This window comes from Bidens hawaiensis, unplaced genomic scaffold (genome assembly GCF_021521415.1).
Source record: "Bidens hawaiensis isolate Kalapana, Puna unplaced genomic scaffold, B.hawaiensis_p1.1 tig00015610_1, whole genome shotgun sequence".
In the NCBI taxonomy this organism is placed as follows: Eukaryota; Viridiplantae; Streptophyta; class Magnoliopsida; order Asterales; family Asteraceae; genus Bidens; species Bidens hawaiensis.
Window position 1 is genome coordinate 244,378 of NW_027492396.1, and position 11,273 is coordinate 255,650.

Consider the following 11,273-nt stretch of genomic DNA (forward strand, 5'->3'; position numbering starts at 1 on the left):
AAATGTCATGACATAAACCAGTCGTTGAAAAACGTTAGATGTGCATGATAAATGAATAAAACATTAATGAATGATCAAAATGTTAGTTATCGTTTTATATCAAAAAGATTTTTCTAACACTACATGGTCAAAAATGTATTTACTGTTGTCTTAAAAAGTATCATAACGAATAGGTATACACAATGTGAAACTGTTTTACTTGGAATCTCTATGATGAATAGATGGTCTTATTGTAAAAGACTAAAAATCATAAACTTTGAAGAAGAATATGCATTCATAATGTGAAACCCTATTTCTAAACTTCGATGATGAATAAATATTCACAATGTGAAACGGTTTTTCTCATGTGCGCCTTTATTTACTATGCTATAAACGCCTTTTGCCTATGAAAACACTTGTTAGAGAATTCACAATTATGAATTAAAAGCCCCTAAATGAAATTTGTAACATTAAATGACGAATACGATAGCCTAAACAAGCAGCGACAACCCTCCGTAAACTAAGTAAGAATATGAAGTTAATTATTGACACATAAGCCTTTAATCAAACCAAACCCATTATGTATATATTGCCCCACTCACGTATTACCCATATGAGTAGTACAATCCGAAATATCCAAAAATATCCTAAATTTAGTAATAATATTTTTATTTAGTAATAAAAAAAATATTTTGGATAGTTCGGAAAAAAATTTCAGATAATTCGAATTCAGATTTTTTTAAAACCTCTAATCATCTTTATAAAAAGAAAAGAAAAAAAATTGGGGACAATTTTCCCTTCGCAACTCAATTATTTTAAAATTAAATTTTGAGTTAAAAAATATCACCTATATATGCATGTTTATAATTTACTAGCATTTGAGCCACTTTACCATAGGCGTTTTGTTAAATGAACGAATTTTAGGTATTTAATCATACATAATTTAGTGATTTTATTTTGAATTTGTAGATTAATTTTAATATTAACACACTAACTTCATACGTTACTTATTTAAAGTTTACATTTTCCTAATATTGGAATAATAGTTTAAGAGTGCATAAAATCAAATATCGATGATTACCTACACATATTAAAGAACTTTTATATGATCAATACAAATATAAGTTAAATAGTTTTTTTACAAATTATAAGATTATAAATATCATATTTATTCAACAAAATTTGAAATACACATAACTAAATATCTATTATAAACATTGATCGCTATTATTATACGATAATGGTTCATAAATCATTATTTAACTAATTTAATAATTCATTGTTTAATTCTAAACATATTATAGATATTCAATAGTTTATATGTTTTTTTAAATCATGGTCAAACTTTCTATATCTAATACTAAAATTAAATGTAACGGATTAGTAAAAGTTAGTATGATTTAAAATTACATGAAATACCAAATTTTTTTCGTATGGGTTATGTAACATCCTAAATATTATAATGTTAAATAAAGAAAGTTACGTTTAGTGATTTCGCGTTATTAATTAATTAATATCGAGTAAAGAACGAATTATGGACTTAAATTAATTAAGATGGGTTAAATGAAAATGAGCCTTAGGTCCATGAGCTTTAAGGGATATAAATATCCCCTAAACCACCATAAAACCCTAAACCTCATTTCATTTCATCTTAATCTCTACACACTCCAAACACACACACACACACCATATACGGTCGGCGGCCGAGAGGGAGAAACGAGCAAGATCCGAGAGAGAGTAAACGTTAGTTGGTATTAGATCTTATTACACGAGATCTATAGTGCATAAACAAGCTAACCAAGATCGAACGAGCACAAAAGGTATGTTCTTGGCGTTTAAAGTTTACGTAGTATTGAACGTTTTTACCATAAAGGTCCAAACTTTATGTCTTTCCGGGCTAAGTTTTACCCGAACTAGGCCATGAGAATGATCGCGGAGTTAGTTAACGTAATATCCAAGAAATTCTCGTTGAAATAAGGGTGATTTTGGTGATTAAGATTAAACAGAGACGGCAGCTGGGCAACTTCGCCTGCAAGCCATAACTTCGCCTTCATGCAAGTTCGCCTAACTGATAACTTCGCCTAAGGCCAAGTTCGCCTAACTGATAACTTCGCCTAAGGCCAAGTTCGCCAAGCTGTAACTTCGCCTGGTGATAAGTTCGCCCATGATAACTTCGCCTGGCATATGTTTGCCTAGAGTTAACTTCGCCGAACACTAATTTCGCCTATGCTTAAGTTCGCTTGATGTTAAGTTCGCCTATTGTTAAGTTCGCTTAATGATAAGTTCGCTGGAGTTAGCAAATGAGAAAATAAATTAAAAACCTAATGAAAAATGTGTTAAGACAGTTAATGGAAATAAAATTAACTGTCCCTTGGACCCTGCCAGGGGCTCTGCCCCTTGGACCCTGCTAGGGGCTGCCGCCCCTAGACCCCGCTGCCAAGGGCGCTGCCCCCGGACCCCCGTTCATTGTGGGTTATATAGAGATAGAAATACAACATGAGTAGTAGTAGTTAATTGATACATGTAAATATTATACAGTTAGTCGGGCTCAGCTCAAGAAGGGAATAACGATTAACGGAGAGCGTAACAGGATTCAGGTGAGTTTCTAGCCCCACTTCTGTGTTATGTTTTCGGGGCTGTGTGCATACTCGATATGTTTGTTAATACACTTATCCTAAGTGATAAGTGTATGCCTTATATGAATGATGTGAAATGTATGAATGATTGCTTGTTAGTACGTGAACGATCTTCGGATAATGCACGTACTGTCAGGTTGTAGTGTTACGTATAAGGTAAGTATAATGTATTTGCTTATATGTATGAATGCGATAAAGTTAACAAACGAAGGAAAGGCATGGTTGTATGGTAACGAAGAGTGACCAGACCCTAATAATATCTGTGATGTTAGGGACCAGACCCTAATAATATCTGTGATGTTAGGGACCAGACCCTAATAATATCTGTGATGTTAGGGACCAGACCCTAATAATATCTGTGATGTTAGGGACCAGACCCTAATAATATCTGTGATGTTAGGGACCAGACCCTTTTAATATCTGTGATGTCAGGGACCAGACCCTTATAATATCTGTGAGGTTATAGGGCGAAAGGCTCTTTAAAACGTATGATTATGTATGTAAAGAAAGTATGAAGGTAAGAATGAAAGTATATGCACTTATGTGTGTATGAAAGAAAGTTAAGAGGTTAAGTATGAAATGTAAGAAGGTATTGTATGAGTACATGATTAACTAGAACTCAATCAGTGTAGCTGACTTTTAGTATGCACGCAGGTGAGTAGAATGAGGCAGGTAGCTTGAGGAGGACACATGGCAGAGTTAGACGAAGCTGGCATCTGAAGATTTTTCTATGATGTTTTATTTTAAAAGACTATGTTTTGTTTTTAAATGACTATGAATGCTCAATAAGACAAGAATTATGGTTATGGAATGTAATGGTTTGAATGTTTTTAATGTTCCGCGAATGTTTTAATTAACTCTGATATTTAGAACTGCGTTTATGAGTAAATCTAACACGAAAGTAGGGCTACCGGTAACGGGGCCTTACAGGTTACAACTTAACAATTAAACCCACGACCCTATGGATATCACTGATTAAGTAGAGTAGAGAAAAAATAAGAGAGAAATTACAGTATCCACCGGATTGAAGGTGGTTATAATACACCATCCTCATTATTTTTGTTTATTAGTATAGATAGATTCAGATACTTGCAATCAACGTACATAGACAAAACATATAGTAGTTTAGTGTTGAGTGTTCACTAGTAAGGAGCTTGGCCAATGTAATTTCCACGAGGATAATAACTGCAAATAACAAACCACCAGCCATTATTAGTGCATTGCACCCTAGCACAACCAAGTTGAACAGAATTACGCCACACCACTTGAGTATAGTGTCCACAAACATGTCCACTAGCACATGTATTTGTAGTATAATTATAATAAATTTTCTCATCAACCCACAAATTCACAGTTGCGGTACCCGTGAAGGTACCACTTCCCTCAGCCAGGTTCTCACCATAAGGTCCACCAGAGTGGATTAGGTTGCAATCGCCTATTCTTTGATTAGCATTGTTTTGAGCATAGGCCGCCACAGTGGTGTTCCATACCATGTTTCCAACACCCACTTGGGCACGGGCCGCATTGTGAGCATCTAAGTAATCTTGTTGCGAGTTTTGTGTAATAGTAATTGTATATTATCTATAATTAGATTAATATCAAGAATTCAATATTTGTAAATCTATCCCTAAAATAAGGGATTCTATGTATTATGTATAGTCAAATTGTTTAATGAGAATGGCAAAGAGATTATTCCGTCTTTCATGGTATCACACCTATAACCGATCCTCCTCTTTCTCTTCCTCAGCCTCTGCTAACCCTAAGCCGTCGGCCTCTCTCCTCCTCCCACTCTCTATTTTCTTGCTCACCCATGGCTTCCCTCCACCCCGCTGTCACCGTTACCAACATCCGGAACTTCGTTACGAACATTCTCGACAACGAGAATGCCCAATACGTGACATGGTCAGAATTGTTTCGAATACACTGCACGGCCTTTCTGGTCGCCGACCACTTGGCACCACGAAAGGTAACCACCTCCTCTACCACCGCCGGGAAAGACAAGGCAACAGATCCGGCACCAGAATCGTGGGAACGTTTGGATGCAATCGTCCTTCAGTGGATCTATGGGACGATTTCCCCGGACCTTCTCCGTACCATCCTCAAGAAAAACACCACTACGTATGACACATGGACTGCTCTCCAAAACCTTTTCGAAGACAACAAGGCTTCCCGTGCGCTGTACCTTAAGGTAAAACTCACCAATACGCGTCTCGAAAACTTCAAGGACATGGCTGCCTATTGTCAAGAGGTGAAGACACTTGCTGATCAACTACTTAACGTAGACGTTCCCCTCACCGAAACACAGTTGGTTTTGCAACTCCTCGGTGGGCTGACGGAACAATATGTTACCATTACCACTGTTCTCTGATCCAAAGAACCACTTCCTGATTTCAACAATTGTCGATCAGCTCTTTGCCATGAAGAAACCCAACGTGCAGCCACGACTCTTTATGTAGCAAACTCTGCAGCCGCGGCTCTACATGTCGGCTCAAACGGGTCAGCAAACTCACACAGCAACACCGCACATCTTGATTCACGTTCGGACATACGGGCAGAATACAATCAGGAGAAGGGTAGACTCGGCAGCAACAATAACAGCCGCGGACGCGGGAGACACTCAACTGGACGTGGTCGCGGGTTATTCCAACAAATCGGTTTTTACCCGTGGACTCCATTCCCAGGCATGTGGCCTAACCCGGGTGCGGGAAATCAACAGTGGCAACAGTGGGCATCGACCCCACCTTGCCCGTACCCGACGACCACTAGACCTAACTCCTCGGGTCAAGGAGTTCTCGGCCCTTGACCTGCTCAGGCATACAACATAGAGCAAGCCCTTCATACCATGGCCCTCAACCCTCCCGAGCAGCCGTGGTACATGGACACAGGCGCTACAAATCACATGACAAATAACCCAGGTAATTTCACTTCTTTTTTTAATAATGGCATTTCACGAAATATAATTGTCAGCGACGGTAATACCATTCCAGGAGTCGGCCAAGGCAACCAAACCCTAACACCACCATACCCACCTTTAAAACTAAACAACGTTCTTCTCGCCCCTAATATTATTAAAAATCTTTTGTCGGTTCGTCGTTTAACCACTGATAACCAAATTTCTATTAAATTTGATCCTTTTGGTTTTCTTGTGAAGGACCTCAAGACCAAGGCGCGTATCCTACGCATCAATAGTACTGGGGACCTCTATCCACTCACACCTCAGATTCTCTCCAAAATCCGCTCTCCTTCCTCATTCACTGCTCTCACTCAGGATGTCTAGCACCAACGCTTAGGACACCCGGGGGAAAATTTACTGCAATTTTTAAATAAATCTGGTCATGTCAAATGTAATAAGGCTGTTTCTAAACTTTGTCAGCCATGTGTTTTGGGAAAAAGTACTAGACTTCCTTTCGTTCAATCTAATACTCATGTTTATTTACCTTTTGATTTGATACATAGTGATCTATGGACTTCACCGGTAATTAGCACCGGTGGTCATCGGTATTATTTTGTTTGTGGATGATGTCACTAATTTTCTTTGGACCTATCCCATATGCAATAAATCCAAGTCTACGTCATCTTTCAAGTTTTTTATAAACTAATTGAAACTCAATTTGAACGCAAAATCAAACAATTTCAATGTGACAATGGAAAGGAATTCTCTAATAATTCTTTTCAAAATTTTTGCAATCAACACGGTATCACTTTTCGTTTCTCATGCCCATACAGATCCTCTCAAAATGGTAAAGCGGAACGCAAAATCCGCTCAATAAACAACATCATCCGCACCATTCTTGCACAATCCAACATACCAAACACACTCTGGCATCATGCACTAGAGGTCGCTACCTACTTAATAAACATTCTTCCTAGTAAAACACACAACTTCAAAGCCCCCACTCAACTCCTCTACAACCGATCACCCTCATACGACCATCTTCGAGTGTTCGGGTGTCTCTGCTACCCTCTCATTCCTTACACAAAAATTCATAAACTTGAGCTTCGCTCGAAACCGTGTGTCTTTCTTGGTTATCCAACCCAACACCGTGGTTACAAATGTCTCGATCCATCGACACACACACTCATCACTTGTAGACACGTGAGATTTGACGAAACCGTCTTCCCATTTAAACACCTTAATAAACCACCATTTGAAAACTACTCCTTCTTAACCGACCCTATACACCCGCAACTTTGGCACTTAACCAAAAACACAGACCAACCACCCTTAACTCCCACCCCACCCGTACAACCCACACCCACAACCCAATCCCCCTTACAAGTCTATACCCGTCGGACCAGACAAGCAGCCCAATCTTCGGCCCATGCTCCTACCCAATCTTCGGCCCACCAGAATCCCATTGTGCCCACTGCCAGTTCAAACCAACCAATCCCACCTATACATACTACGGACTCTCGCCCCAGTCAACTCACTTCACAAACCCCACTTACTAAAACCCGTACCATCCGCACCAGATCCATGGATGGAATCGTAAAACCAAAACAAACATTTAATCTCAATAACACAACCATCGCCCCTATTCCACATAACCCAACGGTTGCCTTATCCACACCTGAATGGCGCCATGCAATGAATATAGAATTTGATGCCCTTATTAAAAATGGAACTTGGGAATTAATTCCGCGCCAACCCCACATGAATGCCATACGGTGTATGTGGTTATTCCGACATAAATTTCGGTCGGACGGATCATTGGATCGGTACAAGGCGCGGTTGGTTTGTGATGGTAGAAACCAACAGCTGGGTGTTGACTGTGAAGAAACATTTAGTCCCGTAGTAAAACCGGCAACAATCCGCGCGGTACTCTCATTGGCACTTTCACAATCCTGGTCAATTAATCAGTTAGATGTGACGAATGCTTTTCTACACGGCTCTCTCAAAGAGACAGTTTACATGTATCAGCCAATGGGATTCCGTCACCGAGACTATCCGGATCACATATGTAAACTTAAAAAGTCATTATATGGGTTAAAACAGGCACCGAGAGCGTGGTACCAACGATTTACAGATTTCGTTATCACACTCAGTTTCACACAGAGCCGATGCGATAACTCATTATTCGTCTACGGCCACGGATCCGAGATTGCTTATATACTCATTTATGTGGATGACATAATTCTCACAACCTCCACAGAAACTCTACGGAGTCACATTATGAAGAAACTCGGTTCAGAATTTGCTATGAAAGACCTTGGTCCTCTAAGCTTCTTTTTGGGGATCTCGGTAAAACGCACAGGTGACTCTATGTTCTTGTCTCAACGTAGTTATATGAATGAAATTTTGGATCGAGCTGGCATGTCAACCTGCAAGTCCGTCCCGACCCCGGTCGACACAAAACCGAAGTTAAGTGAACATGACGGGTCCGATTTCGGTGACTCAACCCTTTATCGAAGCCTAGCAGGGGCTCTTCAGTATCTCACGTTCACTCGCCCTGATATATCTTACGCAGCCCAACAGGTGTGTATTCATATGCATTCACCTAAGATGTCACACTGGAATGCTCTTCTTCGTATCCTTCGGTATCTTCGGGGCTCTTCAGACTTCGGCCTCACGCTTGGACCAACACGCACCATTGCACTACGAGCATACACCGATGCAGATTGGGCAGGTTGCCCAGACACGAGACGTTCCACTTCCGGGTATTGTGTTTACTTGGGGGATAACCTGTTATCTTGGTCGTCAAAACGACAATCTACAGTTTCTAGCTCTAGTGCAGAGGCTGAATACAGGGGTGTCGCGAACGTGGTGGCGGAGATATGCTGGCTTCGGAATTTGTTACTTGAACTTCATCGTCCTCTATCAGTTGCAACACTGGTTTACTGTGACAACATCAGTGCAATATATTTATCCGGCAACCTGGTTCAACACCAAAGAACAAAGCACATCGAACTCGACATACACTTCGTTCGCGAACAAGTACATCGTGGTAACGTGCGCATCCTTCATGTGCCAACCCGTTACCAAATCACAGATATCTTCACGAAAGGCCTCCCGAAGATTCTGTTTGATGACTTTCGAGCCAGTCTCAGCATTCGACAACCTCCCGCTTCGACTGCGGGGGTGTAATAGTAATTGTATATTGTCTATAATTAGATTAATATCAAGAATTCAATATTTGTAAATCTATCCCTAAAATAAGGGATTCTAAGTATTATTTATAGTCAAATTGTTTAATGAGAATGACAAGGAGATTATTTTATCTTTCATTGTGCATGGGTGGTGGTGGCGGCTAGAGCATTTAAGAAACAAATTAGAACAAACGAGAACTTAAGTGAAGTCATTTGGTAAGTTAATAATTGGTCAGTGGGTGTTTGATGATGGATAGACTTACACACATACTATAGCTTAGCTATTTATAGTTGGGATGGGTTTTACGTGTTACTATATAAATGGCTATTTAGTTACTTAAAGGTTAATAAGCATACCAATATAAGCAAAGTCAAGAAGAAAACTTCCTCTTTTCGCATAACGGCCTTTGCTTCATATCTTAAAATTAATATACATGCACCAGTTGCTACAAATCCATTCCCCATTTGTGCTTACACCGCCCAATCTCATGATAACGTACATGATGTGTATATAAATTACTATTATATTAGTTTTGTATATTGTGTTGTTTCCAAATGCATATAGTTCTTTCTTAGCCGATTAACAAAAAAAATAAGTATATAATTTCAGATTTCTCCAACAATTTGGATAGATGTACCAAATTAATTATTAATTATGATACTAAAAAGATTTAATTAGATTAGTCACGTATCCCTTAAGTCATCGTCCTTCGTACAAGAGCCTCGTTTTGACATTTTGATTTCTGAGGTGTAAAACTGTAACTTCTATATATTTTTCAAAATAAAGTAACAAGAATCAATACATAGGAATGTCATAGAAAGTGACGGATCCAAAAAAAAAGTTTTCTTAAGAGGGGCGGAAATTTATGGGTGTTTTTCTATCGCTATATAATATTTTTTGTTGTTCGATTAAGAAAAAGTAAGATAATCAAACTGCATCTTATATTATCTTACTATACTAATAAACAAAAATAGTGTTGCTTAGCCGTTTCAACCACATTCAATCATATCATAAATCTTCTAATCTATCTGCTCCATAATCCATGCTATACATGGGTCATGGATAAAAATAGTTTGACCTATGAGTTACCACATTTTCAATATATTTGAAGATATTATGCACACATTAATGACCATCTACAACAATTTAATATCTAAAATATAAATATACTTTTTTTGAACGACGAATTTCACAGTTAAGTCAGTCCGCAGCTCCTAATTTGGAAGCCCCAACCGCCCCACTCGGCCAAGACCATGTTGTCTTAACCGGGTCCACGCTTGGCATCCGAGTTTGGCTAGGCGTTCCCGAGAAAATATAAATATACTTAATGTATACATTAGTTTTTATTAAAGAAGTTAACAATTATAAACAATAAGGACTCGTGAATTCAGTTTGAATTATACAAAGTTTCTCATACTATATATGTATGATTTTTTAATTATGCTATTTAATTTAAATTTTCAATCATGTGACTATTTAATTTTGAATTTTGAATTTAATATTCTAAACATAACCATTTTACAAAAAACTCTTAAACATTAAAACCATGATTAATTATAACTAAAAAATTTGGAGTCCTACAATTCATTTTTCTTTGCTGAAAAGTTATAAATCTTAGTTAGAAACCGTCAATTCTTTTTTTTTTTACTTCATAAACACCTATCACATAATCAATTTCAACGAAATGAAATAGGATCATATACAAAAACAACTTTCAATAGTAGTTAATTTCATATGACATGTATCAATTATTTTATGTACTTCTAATTTTTTGGTTTTATCATTCTTGTGAATCCGTTTGGATATGTTTTACTGTTTTTTCGAACTCATAGTGGTATTGAACTCATAGCATTATTTAATATGTGTTTATGTTTTCTTTATGAATGTAAATTTTGAGATTCTAGCATTTTTATTGTTTGTACTACGTATTTATTTTTATACCTTTAATTTCGCTTCTATATTTAACATAATGAACTTTATTAATTTTTTTATTTGACAAATCTCGTGTAATACACGGGTTTAAAAGCTAGTTTTATATAATCAACAAAAGTACTCAAACATCATTACAAATGAATAATTAAAATTTAAAACTGAAATACTCAACATACCTACCCCCAATACCAACATATTCTCATTTCCATGCGGAAATGTAATAATCATCTACACAAAATATCACACATGCTTTCTATACATAAACACAAAAACAAGCATTCCTAAAATACCAAGTATCATTGAAAATGGGACACTTGGAGAGCAGGCGTCAAGAATATTCGCTAGGAACTTAGCAGTTGAAAGGCATGCATTAGCAGTTGGAAGGACGGCTCGAATTGATTTCTAACATCCTTAAATGTCTACAATAAAACCAAATAATAATAATAAGAAGAAGAATAATAACTACGAAAAATAATAATATATTTCAATAGCTGGAAAATCAATTTTGATAATAACACTAGTTAAAACACCTTACAATTTCATTCGAAGAGGAATTCGGAAGCACTGGTGATGTGGGATGATCATGATCAAGGGAAGAAAAATAGACATCAAGCGCGTTGATTGCCACGATCCTTTGT

The 11,273-nt window shown here is 37.6% G+C and overlaps 1 protein-coding gene across 1 annotated transcript; it reads right to left on the minus strand.

The window, feature by feature from the left end:
• Positions 1 to 3,757: 3,757 nt before the first annotated feature.
• LOC143549475 (pathogenesis-related leaf protein 4-like) lies at positions 3,758 to 8,915 on the minus strand. Its single transcript, XM_077040377.1, has 2 exons — positions 8,846 to 8,915; positions 3,758 to 4,176 (listed from the first exon to the last, which is right to left on the minus strand). The coding sequence occupies exons 1-2, from the start codon at positions 8,913 to 8,915 to the stop codon at positions 3,758 to 3,760; spliced, it is 489 nt and encodes a 162-aa protein (XP_076896492.1).
• Between the last annotated feature and the right edge of the window lie 2,358 nt (positions 8,916 to 11,273).

Bases quoted from the DNA above. Each gene is read 5' to 3' on its own strand.
- LOC143549475 (XM_077040377.1), bottom strand. From the start codon at position 8,915: ATGACTTCACTTAAGTTCTCGTTTGTTCTAATTTGTTTCTTAAATGCT. The intron at 4,177-8,845 runs CACAATGAAAGA...CAATTACTATTA, and splicing joins AGCCGCCACCACCACCCATG to CACAAAACTCGCAACAAGAT.